Here is a 26,985-nt window from a genome sequence, read left to right as displayed (position 1 = left end):
AAAGTTTAACCGTTGTCATGGAGACCTGACAATGATTAATCAGACTTTGCTCAAAGTTTGATCATTGTCAGAGACTTGACACTGATTAATCAAACTTTGCCCTGCAAGTTTGGTCGTTGTCATGGAGACGGTGCTCTGTCCGCATATATGCAAGACCCAACCACTGTTCATTCAAAGAGAGTTCCAAGGACAACAGGCTGTGCGGTTCACAACTGTTAGAGCTCTCCCCCAATCTGTAGTCTAGTAATAAACCTTTTTTCTTTAAATTGGCCTCACTCTTTCTGTGCCTGTTCCTGAAGCTGTTTTACAGACCCAACCGTTTGCATCGGCTCTGTAAGGAAAATGCATGAGAAGAGTCGATGACTGGAGCCAACAGCCTCCAAAGGTATCTATATATTCTTGTTTAAGTTTTCTTTTGTTTGTATCACTGTGATATAAATACAGTGTGGCCAGACCAATCTGCTTTTTTTCTTAGCAATCCTCCCAACTTAATTTATATCCTTCAAAAATATCTTGGGAGAATACAGAAAAGTGGCTGAATAGATATTTAGACATGTTTTATAAAAATGTGACCAATGAGGGAATACAAGCATTTGTTACAGCAGTAAAGTAAACCAAAATGTCATAACTATGCTGCATAATAACCACTAAAGCCATAAAATCATGTACTAACCTATCACAACAATAATCTTATAGATCAAGAAATGAATACCTCTCTCACTGTAGCAGAAAATTATTACTGGCCAGTCCATTAGCTCTCTTCAACAATTTTACATTGTCTTTTATGAAAAGACCCTCATTTATGACTACAGGGTTATGTAGCCAATTATACATCTTAACCCTGTACTTCAACCTTTGTAAATAAACAGTCAGATCCATTGAGTCGCGTTATACACACTCATCCAAGGCACCTCTGTAAACATCTTTCCCAAAAAAGATGCTGATTCCTGCTGACACAACGACTGTGTACGCTTATATACAGAAAAGTACAATCTATTCCCACTCTGCCTGTAGTTCTATTTAACACAGTCACGATCACAGTGACTACACAATGGAGAGAGTGGAACAGTGGCAGCAAGAGAAGTGAACGAGCAAATTATAGAAGCTAAAGAAGCAGAAAATAAGGAATAGGGAGCAACTCGCTATGCATCATGCTGTATTTGGGTCATGCATATGTTATGCTGTTTATAATCTAGTGTATGAAAATGGGAATGTACATGTGAATTTGAAATGTGTGTTTGTACACGCTCCAATTAGGCTTTCCTATGATTCAGTATGGCACTTGTGTCTCCCTCCTGGGGACCTAGTGCACCAACAAAGAAGAAAATTAAAAACAAGATTTTGTGTATGTGTTTGGCTTTAAAGAAGAGAAAAAGAATTTGAGCGTGCCTATGTGCCTCTGTGTGTCAATCAATACAATACAAGGGCGATGCCATTAGAGCAGACCCCCACTACCTTCATGTCGATCTGGTTACCATAGCAGCAGTGTGCGGTAAAGCCTTTTTCCATGCTGGAATTTAATCATTGCTATGTAACCACAATCAGACGTTATTTTTGATATACAAATTACTCTACGGTCGTCGTTTTTTCTTTTCACTCACATCCATTTTTTGCTCTATTCATTCCAGTTCACAACCCTATGTATCACGAGCAATACATATTGGCACTGAATGATTTTCTTCAACAAATAAGTACGAGATATAAAACAGAGGGAAAAGTTTCCTGGATTTAATTGGCCATCAATGGCAGGTAATGAGATAACTTCTTTAAGATTAACATAAAAAATGTCAGATTTACAGAGATGGTTACATTTTGGGATTAAGCTTTGTATTTAAAATCCTTCACCTAGATTTAAGGAATTAGAATGAAGCGATCCTACAATAGCACAAACATTGCTTCAAATATAGCGAAATATTTTTTGGTTGACCATAACTTGGTCTCCAAATATCGAATTTTGGCTCGAGTTAGCCAAGGAATTAGGTGAAGTGATGCTGAATTTTGTATGTGTGCATAGACACAGATGCCTTCTTACCATGTTATGAAATTTGAAGATGATTAACAGCCATAAGCATGCAGACGTGTGCACACGTGCACACACATTCAAACAACCTTGGCAAATCCAGCAATGTGTGTCTAAGAGATAAGGTGAATCATGCTTCTTTTTTTTTCTTCCACATACACTATTTCCTTTTCCCTCTCACACCTCCCCATTCACTTTACTCATTCCATCTCTTGGAGGGTAGCACCTAATTCCCCTTAAATTCTCTAATCCCAAGCAGGGCCACTAAATCGGCTGCCTGTCAAGACATACAAATCAGGTCGAAAATAACTTAACCATTTCATAACCAATACAAAAAACTGGTTAGAAATTTTTTTCATGCAGTGTGTGTGACTGACCAGGGCACAGAGGAGATCAACTGCTTCTAGGATGAGCTCCTGATGTCCTATTCTTGTAACCCCCAACTCCTCCAGCTCCTGATGGGTGATATGTAGAAGTTGCTCCCCGCCCATTTGCTCCCGCTCGAAACTCTTCACATATTGCTGGAGGCAGTCATCCAGACCTAAGTAAAAAAAAAATTGTTAGAAAATGCATCAAAATGAAACATAGGTGACAAATACAATAATATTTTTGGCTGATGAACACAAACCATAAATCAAGAAAATGTCTCCATATATTTTATATTCACAAAATGTTGAATCACACAAACCAACCAAGTTGCTGCAGTTTTCTAATTGTTTCACTTTTATTTTACGATTTAAAATTACAATTTATTCAATTAAGATGATGTCCCAAATCTGCATCAAAATTTAGAAGCAACATATTGCCCTTTTTCCTCTTTTTGCTGTTAAGCTATGGCCACTTGCCATGCAGTATATAGATGTGGTCTGGGGATACCATCGATCAGTTCAGAGCCTCAGGGTTTTTATTAGCAAAGTCAGCAAAAAAGAACGCCTCCCCTACAGACCCAATGAAAAAAAATCTGAGCACATTAGGCGAAAAAGCAAGAGAGAGCACATTATAAAGCACTATAGCCTTGCACTAGAGTCCGCCTGTGGATATTTGCTTCAAACATGGCAGTTACAGAACATTTATTGCTATTGTTATTCTTGGATTGGCTTTCTGTGGAGCATGTGGCATGTTGATAAAACTGAGTGGAGTCGTGAGGAAAACACTGATGCCCCAGGGAAACGAGAACGACACAGACAGTGTGGTAGCACCTTCACACAATCAGCACACACACACACACACACACTAATAGCAAAAATGAGTGTTAGGAATCTCGCAACAAGAATATCATGGGGACACAGACAGCAAAATATAATCCAAGTGTTGTTCTAAAAGAATCACAATCTTGTTACATGCAGGGTGAATTTTAATCTTACACGTGTCTACGCAGTCTACAGTAATTGAATTCAATATGATTCATTTTGTCTGCCTCGGAGGTGACAATCTGATATTATTTTATGAAAGATACAAGATGATAACATCATTTTTTTTGTTCATGAAAGCTACATATGAAATGTCTATTGTCAGCATAGCTTACAGCACAAAAGGCGCCTAGTTAATGGTAATTGCAACATATCTTCCAATACAAAAATTAATTAATAATAATATTCAACCAGCATATATTATGTACATGTAATCCTAAAGATTTATCTTTCCAAGCTTCAAAATGATTTAATAGTTGCTGACACGGCACCATCCTTTATGAAAAAAAGATAGTAGCTTCACCCATATAAAGGTTAAATTTAGAGAAACTGCACACTGAAGTGACAACCTTATAAAAAAAGTTTTATCATAAGTATATGATTTTGTTTGTTTCCTTTAAATAAAAACCCAGCACTTTCTGAGTGTGTACATTGAAGTGAACTACGAGAAACAAATATATTATTCCCCAAAACTGTGTAAATTAATAATCTTAATGTCCCAAAAAAGGTATTATTGCATAAAAAAAACAGTGCTTTATCATTTGATTGACATTATATATCTTTAGCTTGTAAAAAAAAATAGAATGCATACCATGCAGGATTCCATTTCAAATGGATATCTTTTAGATTATTTACTGCGGTGCAGAAATAGCCCAGTGTATTCCAATAAATCATGGCCAATAGTGGCAGAGATATCTGCAAGTTGACTGCATGAGCAGATTTCTTCATGCAGCCGGCAGCAATGCAAGCGAGCAGATACAGCCACACTAAAAGGATGGTGGAAGTGCAGACCCTGCAGCAAGTAACGAGGAATATAAACTCATGACTCCAAACATTACCATATAAGAGAGACATATTTGTTATTTTATATTCCATTAATGAAATGTGGCCTACTGGCCATGTTGTACAATCTCTTTCTTAGTAGGCGGTCGCATGGGAATAAATACTTTTTTTAAAATATTTTTTTTAATTCATCTGTCTATTTTGGAATGTCTTGTTATTTTTTAGTTATTTTTCAAGTTGTTCGTTATCTTTATTTTGTGTTGTAGGTTTTTTTACATTGTTGTTTTTTACTCTATGTAGGTAACTTTCTGGATAAAACTAACTAAATTATTCTCCCTAAATTAAATCACTAGTAATATGGAACCCTTTCAGTATAGTTAGATGACCTTAATATTAAGCAAAAATATAAATACTGCTTTGTTTATTGGCACTGAGTTGAAATAAAAAGACAATAAATAGCACTGTTTAAAAGAGCAACATGGCTTCCACTAGTAGAAGTAACAGATGAGCATATGTGACCTGCCCATTAACATTTTTCAAACCAGAACGTCAAATCTGTTTTTAGCTTTTCCTTTGAGACCAGGCTAGGGTTAGTGTGGAACTCGTGCAAAGAGCAGCGACAGGCAGCGCTGGATTCTCTCTTATAGCTTCACACTCTATCTTTTAGTTTTCAACAGGAGAAAGTGCAAGTAAAAATGAAGCGTCTCAAAACTCACTAAAATGTCCCTACCGTGAAATATTCATCACATCGTGCAGAATATTCTTAAGAAGGTGGCATTTTAGTCCATCTGTATGTGAGCTTTGAAATGCACTTCAGCCTGCTCTCTAAAAACACAGCTTGCTGACTGACTTTTGATGCAATCTGAAATGATGGCTCTTCTACGGTGGAAGCATTCATATTTATACAAAAATCATGTTAGAAATGAGTCATGTTATTCAGTGAAATCCTTCAATTGAGGGGAAAGTCTAATTCCAGTTGCTCTCTGAGGTGAGGACATTATCAGAAAATAAGGAAGAATAAATATAGTTGGTAGAGATTAGCTGTTACCCTTCCAAAACCAAAGCAGTCTAAGTTGGAAGTCGTTTGTTTAATTCTTACCTAAGGTGGTTTCTATAAGGTAAGGGTGGGCAAACTATTCCACAAATGGGTGCATGTTATTATTCCAACTCCTTTTCCTCAATCTGATATCCTACAAGTGCAATCAGTGGATGGCAGTCAGGTGCTTCTTGTTTTCTGCAGAAATCTCATTGGTTAAAGTGTCTGTGCTGAATGGGTTGGAACAAAAACCTGCACCCACATTGGCCCTCCAGGACCAGTTTGCCCAACCCTTCCTACAAGGGAAACAGATTTTAGATGAGTTAATTAATGTTGACACCAGAATAGGCAAAATAATAATAATAAAAAAAAACACAGTGGGGAGATATTGACCTTTTCATTTTTTTTTAGCTTTGTTCTCTCTTTTTTCTTATTAGATCAAGACAGACCAAATGGTGTTCGTATAAAATCAAGCTGGATTGGTAAAGTGCTGCTCCCGGAACAACAGGTGCAAAACGAAAACACACTCACACACAAACACAGGACCCTCTGTGTCAATGTCCGGATAGAGCTGTTACTTTGATATGATGCCCACTGCATCTTTCATTCTATGCACAGTACAGCCATCAACTGTGTTCTCCCCATTTCTCCATCATGCCCTCATTTCCTCTCCCCCCATCTCAGAGAAGCTTTTTCAATTTGCAGCACGCTTTCACCATTTCTAAATTTCTTGATCCTCTCTCTCTCTCTGTTCTGTTTATTTATTCGTTAGCAGTTCTAAATTCATACGTGTCATACTCTGTATCAATATATGTAATCCAGGCATATGTGGTGGACATCTGTGTGTGGTTTCAGTCGCTCCGTCTTATGACGTGTTGTGACTCCAACAAGATCAGATTTGGTTTCCATGGTTACCAATGCCCCACTTAAAGCCCGTACTCTGTAGTTTGTGTGTATATGGATGCGTGGGTATTCATGAATGCGTAAATGAAGTTCAACTAAATAGGAAAAAAAGTCCTGAGAAAATGTACTGCAATTATATATAAAAGCATCACATGATGTGATAATGCAAACCTATTTTAGTGCAATTCATGTTGTGAGCTATATTCATTGTTTACCCAGTATAGGAACTGTGTGTATTCCTCACTTGTAGTTGTCTGTACTTGTTATATGCCTTGTATTGGGGTTCACCCAATGCATTATTGGGAGATTTAAGGATAATGTTTGGAAAAATAATTATGCATAGGTGTGATGGAGACATTACCATTTTTTGGCTTATAATTGTGTACACTGAATAGGTTCATTCGCCTGACTTTGGTGTGAGTAGAGTAAAGTTGATTCCCAATTAGTGGGTGAGTAATTGTGAGTATGAATGGTTGACTATCTCTTTGCGTTACATTACATTGCTTTAATGACTTTCTTTAAATGGAAAGTCAGTCAGATTGAAGCATTTTTGTCATGTTTTAATCAACAAATCAATTCCCTTTTCAAATTATAAGTTTAGACACATTTGTTTTATCTTAATAAAAATAATAATAATAATAATGTCCTATTCCGGTTAAAATAAAATGGGACAAATTAGCAGCATTGGTGCATTGAGTGATCTTTGGAACACAACCTGGCACATTCCATTTCAGTCAAACACAAATACTGTACACACAGAGGAAACTCCTCCGGTGTGGGTGTTCAAAATAAATGCTGATGAGTCATCTTTCTATGAGCTTTGCCTGCGTTTTGCTGCTTGAAGTCTTTCAGCTGCACACCAAGTCTGGTTTTCTGCCTTAATAGATTAACCTTGCAGAACAAAAAAAAATCCTAAAAAAAAGTACAAAGCTAAAAATGTGGATGAAATTATCATTCCTGTGTAAAAATGGCTCACTTTCTTGGAAAAATACCTAATTATTGATAGATAAATGGAATATGAACTACCTAAATCTTGTCATTCAAATCCAGTATATTGCTTAAGGACAAAATACTTTGACAGAAAAATCAAAACCAACACGGGATTGAACCCTCAATCTATGCCAGTCTGAAAACATGCTGAGCAAAAGCGAAAAATTAATTAGTTTTTGACTCAAAGAATGTAGCAGCATAACAAAAAGAGGTTATGGGGGATAAACAGAAAGAAAGAACAATTGTGATACATAAAACAGGATTAAAAACATGAGCTACATAGTGCATGTAGTGAGGCTATTGCAATATATGACCATTCTTACCAAAGGAAAACATGTCAGGGCAAAAAACACCCAGTAAACTGAAGACAAGAGGAGAGTGACATGTCAAACTGAAGGGGGTGATGGGGTAAAGCGACCTAGTTGCTCATTTCCATTATCCAGGTTTCACTCAATGTTTAAAGATTATTTTTCTGCTCTAAATTATGTTTGGTTATAAAGTATTATATACAAACAGTATTAATTTACATTATATATATATATATATATATATATATATATATATATATATATATATATATATATATATATATATATATATATATATATATATATATATATATATATATATATATATATATATATATATATATATATATATATATATATATATATATATATATATTCTTGAAATGGCTCCTATGTCACATCCACATAAAAGTGACGACATATTGTTCGAGAAAGTGTAACAGGGGAAAGAATGGATTGAGTGACTGTGACTTTTCAAAGGACGTGTATGAATGGAATAGTTATGGCCAAGGAAGCATACAAGCCTTTTTGCTGACTTGATCAATATAATATATACCACGGTCTGGTCCTAGCTCATCAGCATTTAAATCATAAACTACTTATTCCTTTAATCCAACATACATTTTGGACTATGGGAAGTGGGTCTTGAAACCAAAGAGAGGACCCAGACAACGTCAGCAGAACATGAACACAAAAAAAAGACTAGAAATCTCATTTTCCCAACCTGCAGCTCTCTTGCTGTGAGTTAACAGTGTTAGCCACTGATCCTATCAGGTACTCTTTTCAAAATGTGCAAAATACAATTGTGAGAATGCTTTGCATTTATTTCATTTCTCAGCGTGTCATCATCCCGAATCACGATCCACTATTAGAGATAATGTAATAACACTGCATGCACACACACACATTTAATCTGTCTGATCACACAGGTTTGCGGACACCCTCATTTCCTCCCCTCTTTTTTCCTTCACTGTCCATATAGGACTGCCACAGTGTATGCCAACCACACTGCTCTCTCCAGCTAATCAGTGTGTGAGTATCCATACCACCTACCAGCATCCCTCCACCAGTTAAACCACAGTCATGGATATACAGATGTATGATTAATAGCCACTTATTGACTGCTTGCCGAATAAGGTTAATCTAATTCCTTTGTGAATGTCAGTGAACAGGTTGACTTTATGGGAAAATTGAGGTTGGTTTGAATTGAGTGTATGTGTGCATGTGTGTAGAGGGGCAGTTAACACCATTAATCAGAGGCGTGAGCTAAACAGAACACACTATCACATAGCCACACACACATACTAGCACACATACACACTATGAGTGGTGATATAAGCCTAGAGCGTGTCAGTGAAAAGAGCAGATGACAGATCCTCCACCTTCATTGATGAGAGCACCGCATGCTTACTCCAACCGCATCAGCACCAGCAGCATCTTTCTGGAGGTTTTCCATGCAAGGGTCATTCATTCTCCAGCAAATGTGATATCACAAGAGAGGGGAACTCATCTCACTGTACCACCACATATGCTTTGGAGTTAAAAGCACTCGCTCGTTCATAGTAAGGGACGTTCCATGCATGGAGTCTCCCTCCACCACCACCACCACCACCACCCCATAATCCTCAGGCAGATCACATACCAGGCCGGCCGGGTGCTAGCGATGCAGAGAAAAGATCCTAACTCACCTTTCATCCAATCCAGCACTTGCTTTGGTGTCCATTTACTTATAGGTTCCATCACCAAAGCCATGATGTCACAGCCTCTCCTCCGCGTTAAACAGCCGAAGAGTGAAATCAGGCGACATAGAACGACTTGTCAGTCACATCTGGAGTGACGTGACGCCAGGATGATCATTCGCAATGTAAAGTGAAGGTTGTCGGTTTTAGTCCCTCCATCAGAGCATGGACGCCTGCAGAAACGATGAACGGGATGCGGTGGTGCAATCTACGTGCACGCACAAACACACACGCACGCACGCGCTTTTTCCTGCCCCCTTACCCTCCCCTCTCCCTCTCTTTCTTTCTCGTGCCTCCCCGCCAGCAGTTCGCGCAATGTGAGAAGGGGATTCGGTGGGAGCAAATGGATGAGAGCGACCCCGCCCCCCTCCCTCCTCTCCCCCTACCCACCTCGCTGCAGCATCATAACGGCCACCTCTCACAATAAAGACCCTGGAATGGTGCAACGCACATTTGAGATGATCTTCAACGACTCAGAATTACGTTTAGAGAAGAGTTAGACTATCCTTTAAGGATTTTCGGGTAAAAAAGTACACAACACAACAGGACACTTTGTGCCTTCTTGTCTTGCCTGCAACAGAAAATTGTGACATGCTATGCTTCTACGGGGAAATCCGCAGCAGTCGTTTGCATCTGCACTTCAAAGTTATCGATCAACTGCGAGGTACAGCGCCCCCTGTCGTGCACCTAAGAGGCGGGTGACGTCATAGGGTAACGCGTCAGTTATGAAAAGCACTTACATACACACACATTTTAAGGGGGTTAAAAGTTGGAATCATGCAGAGTAGAATATGATGTACTGCGCATGGGTAGCACGTAGGGGGTGTTGGAGGTGCTTTTATACCAGGGACTCCAGGTGGCCCAGGTGGGAGAGGGGATCACAAGCAACTAGTCCCTGGGATGTCTAGTTTTTGTGTTTTTTTTAAATCCCTTTGCTTTTCCAAGGTGCATTTAGCAAATTTTCCTCAGCAGGTACTTGTGTTTCTTTTTTTAACGTCAGCATGGCGACATTATAAAAATAGAGTACTTAATATTTGGGTTTAGGGGATCCCGGACTTGTGTCTTACCTCAGACCCAGATTTGCTTTGTTCCACCACTGGTGCTGTCCATCTTGTTTTGTACATACAAACATAAAAAATTGATAAATAATAAAATAAAATCAAAAAGCACACACTTGAAGCATGCACTAAAAAGGAAACTTGTGCCACATGTTAAAGCAATGATAACAGAAAAGTTTTGTCTTGCGCCAAGCTTTCATAAATTACTTGACTTAATTGTTATTAATATTATTTAGTGGAAGCAAGATAAACGCAATATGGTGCATGTTCCACGTCCTCCTTCCGAGGGGCGGGGCCTGACTGCTCAGTTTTCAGCTCTCTTGATGGCGCGTTCCCATTGGCTCATGTCCGTCAACACGTCACAATCATGATTAGAATTGATGATCGGACAGTCTGATTTCATTGTCTAGCAACGGGGACCGTGGGGAAGAAATCTGCTTGAATTTTGGGTCTCCGTCTGAATTGGACTCAGCAAGTAGGGACATCATCTCACTTTCCATTTGAGTTGCTTCTTGTTAGCCTATTTACGCTCACCACAGGAATCCCGGATCACTAGAAAGGCATGCGGTGCTCGGGAAAGATCGCGTTTGTAGGAAAAGTTTAGCTGTGGCTGTCCTTTAAGGAAAGCTATGCTAATGCTAACGCACGTCTGCCTACGTACACGGCCGCTTGGGCCTGCAAGCTAACTACGTTGAAAGCGCGTGTTCTGTTGTGCCGATCGCCGGAATTCTTTGCCGTCTGCCTGTCAGCTCCAAACTAAAAGTAGACGCGTCTAGATCGGTGGATTATTTTATCAGTCGTCATGCAAGTGGCTTTGCTAATTATCTCTGTTGGTTTATCATTGCCGACAGTGGCCATGCGCACTGAGATTTCCAAAATAAAGCGGCTGGATGCTTATTGGTTGATCGAACCCCATGTGATTTGTGTGTATGTTTTTCTTAATCCTCCTGAGATGGTTTTACAAAGTTGCTCACTACTGTACTCGTTATTTCTTATCATTATCATTATTATTATTATTATTTTACCGTTAATGGATCTGCCGGTTACTATTGATATAAATAACCATTATTGTCGCATAGCAACAACTACTTTTGACCCCCTGTGGATGACTATACTCCTTGTTATTCTAGAAGAAAGGACTTTTAAGCCTTCATCCCTAACGTTTCTGTTTTTTTCTTATGTTTGCCTACAGTGGGTCAGGTGCACTGGGACAATATGTAAGTGAAGAAAGATGGGGACCACATAAGGTTGTGGATGTTTTGCTGTGATCAGCATGGCATCCTCATTTCCCTCCGGTAGTGACATGGATTCATGGCCACAGAGGCGTGGTTTCCAGACTGTGAGTATTCCGTTTTGTCAGCAAATGTATTGCATTGATAAACTTCATATCAAAGTGTTTGCAATATGTAATTACTAATTGCAAACTTCTGTTACTGTGTTACACTACTGCTTTTGATTACTTTGTAGATGAACCTGCGGTCTGTATTCACATTGGAACAGCAGATCATCCTGGAACGTTACTACGACAATGGCATGACAAATCAAAGCAAAGCATGCTTCCAGCTTATACTGCAATGTGCTCAAGAGGCCAAACTAGATTTCAGCGTTGTCCGGGTGAGCATAACAAAGCAAATTTCCTTTTTCTGCCTTCATATCACTCACTCGCTGTGATGATCTTTAATTTTACTGATTAAATCTTCTCTCACTAGACCTGGGTCGGTAACAAAAGACGAAAAATTGCCTCTAAGGGAGACCAGGATGGAGGCGTGTCTCATCCCTTACCTACTCACGGACTTACTGGGGCACTGTTGTCCAATCACACACTAGGTGGAGGAGGTCTAGCCAATCATGGGCTTTCCGCAGCAGCATTCGCCCCCTCTGAACTCGCTCCCGTGCGGAATATTCATAATCGTGTACACCTTTTTCCCACATCATCATCCTCCTTTCCTTCTTTCTCATCATCTTCTTCTTCCACGTCTTCTTCATCTCCTCTTAACAGTGTGAACAACGATAATGATAACGTCATCCACCCCAGTATGTACTCCCTGAACTCCAACCCTCGTCCCTGGCCAAAACCCACAGGACCTATACAGTCAGAGTCTGAACTCTCTCCCACCCCCCTAATCAGACAGGCCATCCAGAGCAGGACACACGCTAGCGCCTCATCTCTTCACTCAAAGCAGGTGCCATCGTCCCAGAATCCGCCATCCCTCATATCTCCCTCAACATCACTGGTCTACACTGCTGCAAGAGATATTAAGACAACTTTGCCCCTCAGGGATGTAGGATTGACTACAGGGATAGAAGGCCTACCTCCCAGCTGGACTCGACCTGGAACGTCATTAACTCAGCCATGGTCATCCTCTCATTCCCATAATCAGCTTCAGCCTAAATCGGAGACCAATTTGCAATCACCACCGCCTGGTCCCCAGAAAACTAGTTTATCCCTCATTCTTAAAAACTCGAGTTCTACCTCAGAGCAGACACCTCGCAAGCAGCAGGTGTTCAACTCAGCAGAAAGAAGTGAGGGCATCAAAATAAAGGATGTGATAGGTTCTACTTTAAAAGTCAAGGAGATTCAGAAGCCTGTTTCATACTCTTTGGATACCAGTTATAACTTCTCCATTGCTATGGAAACCGGAGATGAAGAAGATGAGTGGCAAAGGGAAGAAGAACTGGCATTAATGGCTGCTCAGAATATCAACAATCAGGAGCAGGCAACATCTGTAATGAAAGGGAGTCCCTCATTGGCCACAGCCTGCTCCCCAAACGTCCCGCTCAATAGCAACTCTACTCATCAGGGCAACTATTCCTGCACTCAAACCTCGCTTTCTATGGAAGCCAATTCACAGGTAGGAATGTATTTTCTAAAGTTGCCCATCTAACTGAATTGAACCCCTAAATCTAATCATAATTTCTCTGTTTATAGAGTTCAGCCAGTGCTGCCACTTGTTTTGTCAGCAGCTCCAGAAAAAGAACAGTGAGTCTCATTCTGCCAATTCCAGAACAAGAATGCAACACACACTCAATGGACACTTTACTAGGTATACCGGCATATAGTAGTTCCTCAAATAGTGGCCATTAGGAACCCATTACTGCCATTGCAACCAAAAATAAAACACTGCAATTAAATTATTTCCATGACTTCATTTGAAAAATGCCCCGTGGCCACTATTTGCGAAAGTACAAAAATCTAATGAGGGAAGGAAAAGAGAGCTGGATAATAAATATTAGTACTCAGGTTTGACTGTCACTGAACTACTACATATGCTACTTTTAGACTTTACTGTGGTTGCATTTAAATTCTCCACACCCATCCTTAACATTTTTTGTGATGTAATAATGTTCCAAAATAAATAGTGCTTATCATCTTTGTGTATGTTGTGGATTTAGTTCCAGGATCGGACTCAATTCAGTGATGATGATATCATTCAACTGAAACGCTACTGGGAGAGGGGCATGACCAGCCTAGGCACTTTGTGTAAAGAAAAGATCACTGCTGCAGCAAACCACCTCCACGTGGATCCTGAAATAGTTAAGGTAAAAACTCCAATATATAATATCTGCTTCTCAAGAAAAATGGAGTTTGACGCCATCTACAGGACATATTTTCAGATGCGAGTGCCAACTGCGCAACTAGTATATATAAAATGCTAGTGTGTAAAATTAAAGAACATCATTTGAAGAAGTGAGCTAATGAATGCTTTTAAATTGAGATTAAGCTTAAACTTTTGTGCACTGCATTTTTCTTTTGTTCCTGGTTTACAGACCTGGATCAGCAACATGCGAAGAAAGTACCGTGTCATGTGTATTGAAATACCAACGGCACAAGGTGGGCCTGCTGGCTTCACTAACACAAGCTCCCCCAGAATTCATTCTCCAGTTGATTTTAGCCCTAACGAAGAGTGTCTCAGAACACCCGAACTTAGAGATGACCTGAATGATAAGGCATCTACCTGCCTATCTGAAGGTGAGGTCACTGCTCCACTCACATCATTATTGAACTCTCTTGGATGGTGTAACTCAGTGTTAATTCAGCACTTTCACCTCTAGACAGCACCATCAAGTTGCACCATAGAGACGAAAATGGAACAGATGTGACCAGTGCTGCACAATTGGCTAATAATGTGGTACATATCCCTCCTATGTTCAGGCTTGAAACATTTATGCAGTTAAATGGGTGTAGCACTGACTTTGACTGTAATATGTTTTTATAGAAGGTTGAAGTAATAGCCGAGGACGACGGACAAGGTGACGATCAGGATGAAATGATGCCCTTGGATTTAGAACACATGCAAAGTCTGCTTGAATTCAAGGTAAGAACACACACTTATTTGCCTTACTATGTCCTTGTTATAGTCTCTGAAGAATTCTTACTGTAAACATTACTAAAAGGAAGGATTTTATTTTGAACTCTTTCAGCATGAAGAAGTGCAGTTCTTGGAGGTGGAGCTAGCTAACGAAAAACAAAAATACTTGGACCTTGTAAGCTTCACAAAGAGGCTGCTGTGTGCTGTGAGAAATAAAGATGTGGAGAAACAGCAGGTGCCCTTGACGATAGGATACATTTGAATATTGACCTCAACTTGACATGTATTTATTTTTCTATGTTCAGGAACTGATTGCCCCTCTACCTCAGCCTTTGGACCAGGTGTTGGACATGACCAAGGACAGAGGAACTCTGCCTGATGTTGTGTCTGAAGACAAGTCCTCTACTTGCCACATTACCATGACAAAACACAATGTTGAACACGTGCAGAAGTTAACAATTGAAGGTCCCCCACAGATGGACATTAAAGAAGACAATTACATTATAGTTACTGAGCACTCTGCATCAGAGGAGCAAATGCAAGGAGTTCAACAACATTAGTGACTATGACCAAACTCTTATGCACAATGTTTCCAGATGCTATTCAAAACATTTTTGAAATAGGATTTACTAGCTCATCGTCATTTTAAAAATACTATGTGCCTGGTGCCTGTGGATTGAAGTTTCACTATGACTGTTTGGCTCATTCAGTTCATTTTTATTGCATTTAAGTAACTGCCTTGTATCGTAATGAATACAAAATATACAAATGGCTTGTGACTTGATTCCTAATTCCTGAAGAGGAGGCCGTGCACACAAGAATATTCTGTAAAATTGCAACAATTTAATTTTATTGTGAAAAGAATAGTAGTGTAATACTGATGAAACTAATGAAAATTACAAAAGCAGAAATGTAAACATGATTTCAATTGCAGGTTTTTATATAAATAGTATTAAAATATGAGTAAATATAACAACATACACATAAAACTACAGCTAAACATCCTTGCGGGTCACTTTTGATCCGCAATACAGCACAAGGGTTAAGCCTCTTATTTCCACCAGGACAAGAGATGGTCAAGCTTGACCATTCGGCTTTGGGATATGAGACATGTGATGATGACAACAAGAATCTGATGTTATCAGATCATTTTTCTTGCATCGATTACCAATATATATTGCCTTTTTTAAGCATGTCCTTGTCTATGTTGAGACGCGGTGCTCTGGTGGGGAAGGGGGAAATCCTTTCCTGAGTTGCGTCACTAATACGTCAATAAACTCATTTACTATGCAGTTGCCTCAGTAGCCGCCATATTCGCAGCAATGGCAGGGTAGCGGTTCCGTGGCAGAGCGCATGGTCCAATCACTGCCATCAAATACTGGCGCACCGACACCCAAAAACCACGCGGATCGTGGAGCACAGTCATCCACGCATCTCCACACCGAACGATCGAGCAGATCAGCCAGGATTCTGAAGTGGGGGGAACATGTACTTTGGAGTCGGGGTCTAGGTGGACGAGGATGCCTTAGATTTAAAGAAGAATCCTGGCACAACATGGAGATCAACAACGTCAGTAGTGAGGTGGGTTTGTGTATTGTTGCTCTGTATTCTTTTGGCTTTTCCCACAGATTTTAGGTATCCTTTAGCGGCGAAAGGTTAGTTCGATTCGCGTCACGACTTGCAGCGCGTTGCAATGCATGCTAACCGCTACCTAATGCTATCAGCTGATTAGATGTTTATTTTTTTTTCCCATCGCCTGTCTTTATCACTTCCAAAACGATCCGGACATCAGCATGTCGGAATCGCTTGTACATTTACACCTTGCTTTTTTGCAGGGTTTGTTGTGATTTTTACTTCTCATGTGGAGTTTGGTGCTTTGCTAGCCTAGCGCGCGTAGCCTAAACATTAGCATAGAGTTGGTGTGTTTAGTGACAGCTCTGAGATCAGAGAACTTTTTAAACTCCATGATCGATTAAACATCACTGATTTTTATTTATTTATTCATTTTCTTTTTTTACTAGGCAGCACGAGACGTTTATATTTCCATATTTAATACAAATGGCTGGGTTGTCTGCAACACATCTCATAATACATCAGTAAACACTGTCAATATTTAAAAAGTGATGCTGTTGAATATAAATTTATTATCCCTAAGGGAAAGCAAATTATAATAGTTTTCATGTTTTAACAAAGCCAATACTTAGTTCTGTTATTCATTTTAAACATCAGTAAAATAGTACTGCTCAATTAACTTTGCCGTTTCCCCGAAAATACCTGTAATTCATTTTGATGGGATGGACACTGCCAGTACTCCCAAATCAAATGGATTTGGCATCAATCACCCTCAATGGTAGTCAATGTAAAATTGCATTTATGTGGTTACATGCAGCCTCACAGATATGAAAACACCTGACACTTGTCTGTTGCAGTCTCATTATGCAGCACATCTCTATCGACTACAGACATATTGTTTTTTGTTCATATTTTACTCCAAATTCCGCCAATTTCACAAGTCCTGCAAGCAGTGCATTGACAGCACAGAAGTAAACATGTAGATTAGCCACTCAAACTAGAGTTGCCTTTTAATCCACTTTGCATCAGTTTCAGAACTTTAAAGTCACTTAAAGAAAGCCATGTTCAAAGAGCATTAGGGCATTAATTGTTGAGTATAGAAAAAAAAAGGCCTGCCATCCTGCAAGTGTAGGCTGCACTCTTGTTACAAGCTGTGATGAGCCGCAGCAGAGGTGGGAGTGAGGATGCATGTGTGAATGATGTCCTGGCTTTAGATGTAGCCCGCATGTCACACGTTATGATTTCACGGAATTGGATCTTGTGTTGGAATTCTTGCGTTTTTGGCATTTTCAAAGCTAATACTCTTACAGATTTCTGTCACTCAGTCGTATTGGAAAGTGATTTGTTGGCCTCAGTTCTGTGGGTGGGTGTGAGTGAGTGTATGTCAGTTGCTCCACCCACTGAGAGTGGGCTTACGTAGTGCTATGACTCATCCCCTCTCTTCAGAGGCTTGATGGAATTCAGCACACACAAATACACACAGATTAAATACATCATGCAGTAAAAGAAATTTCATCATATGAATGTGAAAACCTCTGCAGTCCAGGACAATTGGTACTGATGTCATTTGCATGCACATTGCATTGCATTGACTTGCATTGTTCATTATTATTATTACATGGCAGAACTGCATTTTGTCTATCACAATTGATTAACTCATTGTTAAAACCATGAATCAGGATGATATTATCTTTAAGAGGCTAAATGCTAGGAAAAATACTTAAGGAATTAGATATTTCTCCACCCTAGTGCAGTCTCTTTGCTTTGCTGCTGTTTAAATATACACTTTTAAAGCATGGATTCCATTCTATTTGTCAACAAACATAACTGCATGAGGCTGAAAATGCTGTTATTGCATGTGACTCATCATATTCATCTGTTGATTTGTACAACGTGGGCGTGCAGGAGCTGAAGTCTTGTTGAGCTGAAAGCTTGCATGCACAAGCTTTCCTTGAGCCTTGTTTTTTCCCCCGACTTCTATGATGTCATTTGTTTTTGCGGTTGTAGGTCAATGGACATCAGATCATCGATGAGCCCATGGAGGAGGGAGAGTGTTACACACACTGTGTAAGTCCCATTTGAGATTTTAATGCATAGATAGTGGTATATACAACAAGTGAGGATTGCAATTTATTAACTTCACTGCATGTGCTTGCAGGATGAAGGGACCTACAAGGAGATTCCTATCACACACCATGTGAAAGAAGGCTGTGAGAAAGCAGATCCATCACAGTTTGAACTCCTCAAAGTTCTGGGCCAGGGCTCTTTTGGCAAGGTGATGACAAAAGTAGTAATCAAATCGATCTCTATCTTTTTTTTTTAATCTTACTAAATTGTTGTTTCTTCATAAGGTATTTCTGGTAAGAAAAATTGTGGGTCCAGATGCCAGTCAGTTATATGCAATGAAAGTTCTAAAAAAGGCATCATTGAAAGGTAAGATGACTTTACAAAATCCATGAAAATGATCATTTTAATCTATAATGGCATTCCTGTATTTATGTCCAGTCAGGGACAGAGTTCGCACTAAGATGGAGAGAGACATCTTAGTGGAGGTCAATCATCCCTTCATAGTGAAGTTGCACTACGGTAAGAAAATTGAGAACATATATCATCAGGTACTGATTACGTATTAATTGTCTTGCTTAGGTTGATGCAATTTAGCAGGATGAGCATCCAGCATCTTCTTTGTAAATCATAGTTTAACATTGTAATGGTGGTTTACATCATTTCTTTGCATTTACAGCCTTTCAGACGGAAGGGAAACTGTATTTAATACTGGACTTTCTCAGGGGTGGAGATGTATTCACTCGTTTATCCAAAGAGGTGAGCCCATGTCCTTTTACCCTTTGCCTAATTTGTCCTATCTGTATTTATTTTTTAGTTTGAAAGGCAACAAGAGCTCATGTTTATTTTAACAGCCAGAGATGAATGTTATTCAAATACAAAGCAATTGTTAAAATTGAATCTGGTGTAAAGTCATTATTTAATGGTTTAAAGTTTTTTTGTAAACATCAGCTCTTGTCAATTGACATCTCTTTTGTGTTCACATTTAATTATATTATGAGTGCATTTCCGACAAGTGCTTTCAGCTTTTTAAGTCTTAATTGCATATCACTTTGTGGCCCTCACCAAGTGCTTTCTGTGGCATTATTTTAATGAAACAAGTGATGTGTGGTTGTGTGTTTTGAATGAGCTTTTTTTAAAGCTTGTCTCAGGAACAAAACTTTCTGACATATTTTGCACTTTGAAATGTTCAGAGAGTAATTCTGTCCAGTTCTTAACAGGTTATGTTTACAGAGGAAGATGTGAAATTCTACCTTGCAGAGCTGGCCCTTGCCCTTGACCACCTGCACAACTTGGGGATAGTTTACAGAGATCTCAAACCAGAGAAGTAAGAGAAACCACGTTATTCTCTGATCTTCACACCTAAACATTACCTGAAACCCTTCACAAAGTGTCACACACCAACACTTATTTTTTTTAATTAACTCTGACCTTAAAAAAATCTCATTTATTAATTGGATTTTTCTTTGTCTTAATGATTCTTTCCATCACCAAAAATGTTGTGCTTTCTCCTCAGTATCTTGCTTGACGAAGCTGGACATGTAAAGTTAACAGGTATGTTTTTTACAATAAATAGACGTAACATGTTCTATTGCAAATTTAGTAACCATCTGTATTTTGTTAAAATATATACATTTCTTTCTATTAAAAAATGTTCAGAATATAATGTAGGGTTTATTCATTTGTTTGTTGGTTTTTAAGCAGCTTAACATAGTATGACTGGAAAGGAGATATTCAAAAGATAGATGTACAATACTTTAATGTGATCTACAACCTCTGGATGGGACTGTCATGTTTTTTTGTTTGCCCAGATGACACATAATCGGATGTCATTGTGTACAGACTTTGGCCTGAGCAAGGAGTCAGTGGATGCTGACAAGAAGGCTTATTCTTTCTGTGGTACAGTGGAGTATATGGCCCCTGAGGTGGTCAATAGGAGAGGACACACACAGAGTGCTGACTGGTGGTCGCTGGGTGTACTAATGGTATGCGGGAATATTAGCTCAAGTAAAACCTTTTTAGTCTTTTAAACTTAATTAACATGCACCTGGTTAATAAGAATTGCTACTACTGGAGATAGTTATTGTATTACTTTTGTTTTCCCTTTTTTTTTTGCAGTTTGAGATGCTAACAGGAACGTTACCATTCCAAGGGAAAGACCGCAATGAGACTATGAACATGATTCTCAAGTGAGTAGTGAAATAGAACAATTAACTGTTTCAGTGCACGAAAAATAGACTTTCTATATCTATAAATATAATAGTTTTTTTGTGTATATATACACATGTAAGTCTGTATATTATATATATTTATTTTTCCCAATAATGGTTTATTTAATCTTTAAATAAGGCAATTAGGTGACAAAAAATAGCTACAGGTTTCATTGACCAGTTGCATTATGGTGCATAATTTCCCTTCTTCTATTTCTTCCATTCTAGAGCAAAGCTAGGAATGCCTCAGTTCCTTAGTCTGGAAGCCCAGAGTTTGCTAAGGATGCTGTTCAAGCGAAACCCCACGAACAGACTAGGCAAGTACTAATCCAGTTACTGGTGAATCACCTGTAACCTGAATGTTTTCAAACATGAACCTGTTGACTGCATGGCAGTTCCTTCAAATGCATTCTGCATACACAGAGAATAAAAAAAAAAACGTGTAAAAGTGTTGATCCCCTTTCGCGATACAACCTGACCGTGCCAGTTTAATTGAAATTATTTGATCATTGTCTTCAGGGGCTGGATCCGACGGTGTGGAAGAAATCAAACGTCATGCTTTTTTCTCCACCATCGACTGGAATGTAGGCACACACACACACACACACACACACGAACGTTCACTTTTAATTTCCCACCCACACAAACACACATGTAACTATGGCTTCTGCTGAAGATTCACACCTCACAAATGTTCAGTTTGCCCAGGACTTTGGCTTTGCCAACCCTGTATGTGCGCATCTAGGCAGATGGCCAGTTCTGGCTGTGTGCACTAATAGCACCGCGTGAGTGTTCATCAGCCAGCAGACCTCTATTGGCTGTGCATCATGGTAGTGGAAAAAAAGGAATGGCTTCTTTAAAGAGCAGTCTGCCCTTTCTACCTCTCATAATATATCAAAAAAAGGTCCGGGATTTGTCTAACACGCTCGTTCTTTGTAACATTTTAATGGCAACTGCTGTTTGTCTGAGCCCTTGGGGATGTCTTGATAATTTAGTCCAATATAAAAAAAAAACTGGATTAACCTGTCTGAAATCCCAGAAAATGTGATTATTTAGACACACAAATATGGTATTGTGACACTAGTACTGTAACTTTTCTGACACATTGTTTACAGATTAGATGCCACCAGTGGTATGTTTTGATCCCTAATACTTAAAATACTAAAATATGTCATTTCTTAGAAGCTATACAGGAGAGAGTTGCAACCCCCATTCAAGCCCGCGGCTGGTAAACCAGACGACACATTCTGTTTCGACCCAGAGTTCACTGCAAAGACGCCGAAGGGTAAGTATTCCTATACACTCCTTCTCGCTTCAAGCTTGTAAGCTTGAAAAGGATCCTGCTGTGTGGGCATACCTGTCACTACATAATTTATTGGGTGGTTGTGTATTCGTCGTCTTGTATTATACAGCATCGCTGTTTGGTTTAGACTCCCCAGGTATCCCCCCCAGTGCAAATGCCCACCAGCTCTTCAAAGGCTTCAGTTTTGTTGCTCCAACGCCAATGGATGAAAACAAGAGTTCCCCGCTTCTCAGTATACTCCCAATAGTACAGGTAAACTTACTCATTCCCTTCTTGCGTATGTGTGTGTGTGCAGATGCACTACCCAAATCAACCTATCCATAAAATTACATAACATTTAATTAAAGGCATACATTGATCACGTTACTCCCAATTCATTTTTTTTTATGTTTGGCATCATAATTTGTCACTCATGCCTCCTAACTGAATTATTCTTTGACTATCCATCATTCATATTCCTTTAAAAACAATCCTAAATTATTATGCAAAATTTCATCCACAGAATGAACTTCGATCATCAGCAAACATTCTACCAATAAATTGCAAACACCGATTCCTGTTGACATCCTAAAACAAAATTTACCATATTATTTTAAGAGTTTAATGTTAAACCTGCAAACAAACATTGCTCTATTTATGACAACTCCTTTTGAGTTTACATGACACTGCTGAAGCACTGTACTCTGTGTGGGAGGTTATATGATTAATTAGAATCACTGTTTTGTCACAGTGCAGAACAGTTTGCTCACAGATATATTTTCATATATAGGCAGCTTATGTACTCTCTCAAAAAAGTAGTAACTTCATGTTTTCTAAGAAATTGTGTTTTTTTCTGTCCTCCTTTTAGATGCATGGGGGATCCAAATTTTTGGATCTCTACGAACTGCAGGAGGACATTGGAGTTGGCTCCTACTCAATTTGTAAACGCTGTGTTCACAGAGTCTCTGCCGTGGACTATGCTGTGAAGGTGACTAGTTTCTGCCAATGAATGTTAAAATGCTTTTTTAGTTGAAAAAAAACTCACTTCCACATTGCTACACATATTGGCACATGTTTTCAATAATACCACAGTTTGATTTGGCACCTGTCATGTTTCACAGCAGTGTAGTGCTAAAGTGCATGACCGTAGTAAGCATGTGGCATATTGACAGCTAGAGCTAGTAATTAACCCCCTTCAGACTCAAATCTGTGTTATTTTATTCGGCAATGTGCTTAACCAATTCCCCATCAACACATTTTGGCTGTTAAAGAAAACCCTTCAAAGGTCACAAAATAATTAGAAAATTAAACTAGCTGAGCAGTGAAGGAAAACTAGGCACAGTTTTTATTAAGTTAACATTTTGCTGTACAAAAGTATGATTTTTCTAAATCCCACTGTCATTACAGATATTTTTGCCCGCGATATAATATATTACACTGATATTCAACTGTATCTGCCTATGTAGCATATACATGCAAAACTAGTTGCTTTCATAGTTCTCGGTTTTGAAAATATGTTTAGCAATGTGGATTTCCAGTAGAGGGCAGTACAGCCGTTCATGTCAGTTTTACGCAACAACTGAAAAGCATTGGTCAAAAACGTATACATGATGCAAGCAATTTGTTTCTTAATATCACAGATTATAGACAAAAGTAAGAGGGACCCTTCCGAGGAGATTGAGATCCTGATGCGATACGGCCAGCATCCCAACATCATTACGCTAAAGGATGTAAGTACAGTGTTTGTTTGGATGGCGTTTCGTTATTTTATTAAGTGTGGAATACTTTGTCAAATGTGCTGACAGACAATTGTTGCATGTAAATGTTTCAGGTATATGACGAGGGCAGGTATGTTTACCTGGTGACGGAGCTGATGAAAGGGGGAGAACTTCTAGACAAGATCCTCAGGCAGAAGTTCTTCTCAGAGCGAGAAGCCAGTGCTGTGCTTTACACCATCACCAAGACAGTTGACTACCTCCATTGCCAAGGGGTGAGGACATGCATCCACAGAAGCACATTAGGAAGTGCAATGGTCCAATATGTTTACATCATCTTTTGTCAGGTAGTACATCGAGACCTGAAGCCCAGCAACATCCTGTATATGGATGACTCTGGAAATCCAGACTCAATCAGGATCTGTGACTTTGGTTTTGCAAAGCAACTTCGAGGAGGCAATGGCCTACTCCTTACACCTTGTTATACCGCCAACTTTGTGGCACCAGAGGTGAACCATTACTTATAAAAATGATAATACATGCATGATGAAGTCAGTTATTTATATCTTAGACTGTCTTTTTCAAATGTCTTCATATTCAGGTACTAATGCGGCAAGGTTATGACGCAGCTTGTGATATATGGAGTCTAGGGGTTCTGCTATATACGATGTTAGCTGGGTAAGACTAAAACAGGACATGGCAATTGTGCTTTTAACTTTACATTTTGAGCAAGTTGGTCATTTTTATTCTTTTGTGTTTAAGGTATACCCCATTTGCAAATGGCCCAAATGACACACCAGAGGAGATTCTTCTTCGAATAGGCTCTGGCAAGTTTTCTTTGACAGGTGGTAACTGGGATTCAGTATCAGACAGCTCAAAGGTAAATGAGTCTAAATTGGCATCCACATTTGTAAATATTTTTACCTGTTAGTATCTTATGTGGTGTGTCCAAAATTAATAACATGCAACAAATACAAGCTCGTTGTGAAGGAAAACATACCAATTGTTTTACATTTTGCAGGACCTATTGTCCCACATGCTCCATGTGGATCCTCACCAGCGATACACAGCAGAGCAGGTTCTAAAGCATTCCTGGATTTCTTGCAGAGATTCACTGCCACACTTCCAGCTTACGCGCCATGATGCACCGCACCTCGTCAAGGTGAGTGGTCTTTGCAATGTCTTTACTTATCACAGTCAAAAATTGGATTTAAATCGTTTGATGCTTACAGTTCCACCTAATTTGTGTACTGTACCTTTAGATGGAACCTAGGGACAGGAAAATTGAATAGGGGATCTAATGATTAATATCATCTGCAATAGACCGTACAATACATGTATAGTAGTATTTGTTTTCTATAAAAATGTACATTCCCACTGTAAATTGTGACTCCATAAAACAAATATTAGATGAGTTAGTTCAATTTTAGCCTCCTTTCCTTGCTCTAGGGAGCTATGGCTGCCACTTATTCAGCGCTGAGCCAGAAGACAAGCCAGCAGCCCGTTCTCGAACCCGTAGCTGCATCCAGTTTAGCCCAACGACGCAGCATGAAGAAACTCACCTCAACGGATATGTAGAAACACACACACACACACACCTACACAAGGACCCCATGGTACCATACAGACCTCAATCATTCAATTCAACAGTCTCCCATTTTAATGTATTTATTTAACCAAACCAAGACAGGCGGCTCCATGCACATGCCCACTTGACAAAGATCAACTCAAAAGCAAGACCAGACAATTGCATCTGTTACTGTTGGAGACAGACCTGTATTTATTTCCACAACTTTCATATGCACTTGCCCTCCTCGCCTTTCATTCTTTCTTCCCCGGGAAGAAATGCACCAGCTGACGTTCTACTTCACTGTGATTGGCTGATATAAAGCTGCTTCGGTAAACTGTGCCCACCCCAGGCCTCCCACTGCTCTTCATCTCTCTTCTACCACCCTTCCCAGTTCTTTCTCCTTCCTTGATTGAGTTTACACTCTTCTTTTCTCCACTATTATGACATAAAAAGGTATGAGAGTGCTAGAAAGATGATAACTAGTAAAGGAGAGTCACATAGTTTCCATATTCAAAGCCGACAAGAATCAATGTGATTATTTTTTTGAGGTAGTGATGAATCCCAATGATAAAAATCATCTTCAAGCACTTTTGGCAGTAAAAATGCATGTGTGGACAGATGCTGTATTTCCTTAACCTTTACTTTATGTTTGTGATGCTAACCATGTACGTATCAAAAGTGGTCTAAAGACGCTGTGGAGGGACAAAATGTCTTGAAATGAATGTGATGATACATTGTGGTAAATATGACAGAAGTTCTGAATTGCACACAGACATATATTACTTGCTAATTTATTTGGTACGCCTGGATTAAACTAATACAGTGACCCATTTATGAGGCTGTTACTGCATCGGTTTTCTTTATTATTTTTTTTCTTTAATGCTTCGGTGATGAAAAGTGAATAGCGTGCAAAATATCAGCACTAGATTTAAAAATAAACCTTTCTGGATGGAAAGAAAAAAATAGGATCATATAGTGCATATACTTTTTTTTTTTTTTTTTAGTTTTGTCCGTGTGTACCGAGTTCATTCGCAAATGATTGTACATAATATCTTAATGTACAGTGAATATTCTATAGATGAAGAGCATGTGTGGGAGCTTTTGGGAATTCTCTGACAGGAATGAAATGCACTCATTCAAACCAGAGAGGCTGAATAATAAAAAAAGAAAAATCCATAGATATCTCTTTAAAAAAAAACATTGTGAAAATTGTATCATATTGTATTTATTTTATTTGATTTTTAAGATTCTATTTTTCTTTCAAGTTATGTATATATTGGCATTAAAGATCATTATTGACATGCATTCACAGTGACCTTATATTCATTGTAGTATTCCAAAATACAAGTTAAAGTGCCAAGTACACCCCAACAGGGAGTACTTTCTGTTATTTCCTAAATATACGCACACAGTTGAATATGCCACTAGGTGGTAACCCTGTTCAGTACATGACTGTGACATTTTTCTGCAAAAGTGCCATCTGAGATACTATATAATTTCATTGAGATTCTGAAATAGATCACTGGAAACTTGATTAGTCTGTGAGAATAAGAAGATAAGACAAAATTGAAGTAAAATCCAATTATTTTTACATTTTGAATTAAATGACAATTTAAAATAAAATAAAAGTTGAATGTTTCATTCATCTGATAGGACATAAAATATTTCAAACAAAAAGGTTTTTTTTATATCTAAGTTTATTATAGTAAAATGCCCTTATGTGCCTCCTTTTTGTATTATATTGTATTATACTACAGTTTTTATACCAGCTTTCTGATATTCTGCATTTTTAGGGTTTCAAGAGTTCAATTAAGGTGAGTGGCACTGGGTAAGTTTCATTTTATTTTATTAATGTTTCTTGTGAATGCATAATTTGAGGGATTCTGGTTGAAATATCAACTCAAACAAAGAAATACAAATTGAATTCTGACCATTTCGGCATCTAAAACTACCTTTTTTTACTCCTTGCTCACTTGAATAATTTATTTTTAAAATGTGATGAATTATGACTTTTTC

At 38.8% G+C, this 26,985-nt stretch overlaps 3 protein-coding genes across 9 annotated transcripts in view; 2 read left to right on the top strand and 1 right to left on the bottom strand.

Annotated features, from left to right (window-relative positions):
- LOC144207848 (connector enhancer of kinase suppressor of ras 2) overlaps nucleotides 1–11,081 on the bottom strand; it is a 36,008-nt gene extending 24,927 nt beyond the window's left edge. For 3 of the 5 annotated variants that reach the window (XM_077733506.1, XM_077733510.1, XM_077733507.1), the window contains exons 1-2: nucleotides 9,138–9,456; nucleotides 2,398–2,561 (exon numbers count right to left, since the gene is read on the bottom strand). In XM_077733506.1, coding sequence (XP_077589632.1) covers nucleotides 2,398–2,561; nucleotides 9,138–9,201 — 228 coding nt within the window. In that variant the 5' untranslated portion in view covers nucleotides 9,202–9,456. Of the gene's footprint in view, nucleotides 1–2,397; nucleotides 2,562–5,311; nucleotides 5,429–9,137; nucleotides 9,457–10,255 lie in introns of those variants that run through there. The other 2 variants (XM_077733509.1, XM_077733508.1) reach the window with 2 other exon arrangements.
- hdx (highly divergent homeobox) lies at nucleotides 192–15,297 on the top strand. 2 transcript variants are annotated; one of them, XM_077733514.1, is made up of 12 exons: nucleotides 192–385; nucleotides 5,686–5,756; nucleotides 11,439–11,585; nucleotides 11,714–11,860; nucleotides 11,956–13,098; nucleotides 13,176–13,226; nucleotides 13,640–13,786; nucleotides 14,015–14,216; nucleotides 14,300–14,376; nucleotides 14,464–14,562; nucleotides 14,669–14,791; nucleotides 14,862–15,297. In XM_077733514.1, exons 3-12 carry the CDS (start codon nucleotides 11,520–11,522, stop codon nucleotides 15,114–15,116), a joined length of 2,310 nt encoding a protein of 769 aa, XP_077589640.1. In that variant the 5' UTR covers nucleotides 192–385; nucleotides 5,686–5,756; nucleotides 11,439–11,519; the 3' UTR covers nucleotides 15,117–15,297. The 2 variants fall into 2 exon arrangements, with proteins under 2 accessions (XP_077589640.1, XP_077589639.1); XM_077733513.1 differs by lacking the exons at nucleotides 192–385; nucleotides 5,686–5,756 and adding an exon at nucleotides 10,554–10,721.
- Nucleotides 15,298–15,833: 536 nt separating this feature from the next.
- On the top strand, nucleotides 15,834–26,274 carry rps6kal (ribosomal protein S6 kinase a, like). 2 transcript variants are annotated; one of them, XM_077733511.1, is made up of 22 exons: nucleotides 15,834–16,137; nucleotides 18,136–18,195; nucleotides 18,287–18,403; nucleotides 18,480–18,561; nucleotides 18,634–18,714; nucleotides 18,872–18,951; nucleotides 19,413–19,519; nucleotides 19,709–19,746; nucleotides 20,035–20,177; nucleotides 20,311–20,381; nucleotides 20,631–20,719; nucleotides 20,922–20,986; nucleotides 21,585–21,687; nucleotides 21,815–21,957; nucleotides 22,553–22,672; nucleotides 23,325–23,414; nucleotides 23,516–23,674; nucleotides 23,747–23,908; nucleotides 24,001–24,077; nucleotides 24,162–24,279; nucleotides 24,421–24,561; nucleotides 24,849–26,274. In XM_077733511.1, exons 1-22 carry the CDS (start codon nucleotides 15,910–15,912, stop codon nucleotides 24,975–24,977), a joined length of 2,403 nt encoding a protein of 800 aa, XP_077589637.1. In that variant the 5' UTR covers nucleotides 15,834–15,909; the 3' UTR covers nucleotides 24,978–26,274. The 2 variants fall into 2 exon arrangements, with proteins under 2 accessions (XP_077589637.1, XP_077589638.1); XM_077733512.1 differs by having other exon boundaries at nucleotides 15,835–16,137; nucleotides 21,833–21,957.
- Nucleotides 26,275–26,985: the final 711 nt, after the last annotated feature.

Source organism: Stigmatopora nigra, chromosome 14 (genome assembly GCF_051989575.1).
Source record: "Stigmatopora nigra isolate UIUO_SnigA chromosome 14, RoL_Snig_1.1, whole genome shotgun sequence".
Taxonomy (NCBI): Eukaryota; Metazoa; Chordata; class Actinopteri; order Syngnathiformes; family Syngnathidae; genus Stigmatopora; species Stigmatopora nigra.
This window is presented reverse-complemented; position numbering and strand designations above follow the sequence as displayed.

Bases quoted from the DNA above. Each gene is read 5' to 3' on its own strand.
- hdx (XM_077733514.1), top strand. From the start codon at position 11,520: ATGGCATCCTCATTTCCCTCCGGTAGTGACATGGATTCATGGCCACAG. The intron at 13,787-14,014 runs GTAAAAACTCCA...CCTGGTTTACAG, and splicing joins TGGATCCTGAAATAGTTAAG to ACCTGGATCAGCAACATGCG. The intron at 14,563-14,668 runs GTAAGAACACAC...GAACTCTTTCAG, and splicing joins AAAGTCTGCTTGAATTCAAG to CATGAAGAAGTGCAGTTCTT.
- rps6kal (XM_077733511.1), top strand. From the start codon at position 15,910: ATGGTCCAATCACTGCCATCAAATACTGGCGCACCGACACCCAAAAAC. The intron at 22,673-23,324 runs GTGACTAGTTTC...TTAATATCACAG, and splicing joins CCGTGGACTATGCTGTGAAG to ATTATAGACAAAAGTAAGAG. The intron at 24,280-24,420 runs GTAAATGAGTCT...TACATTTTGCAG, and splicing joins CAGTATCAGACAGCTCAAAG to GACCTATTGTCCCACATGCT.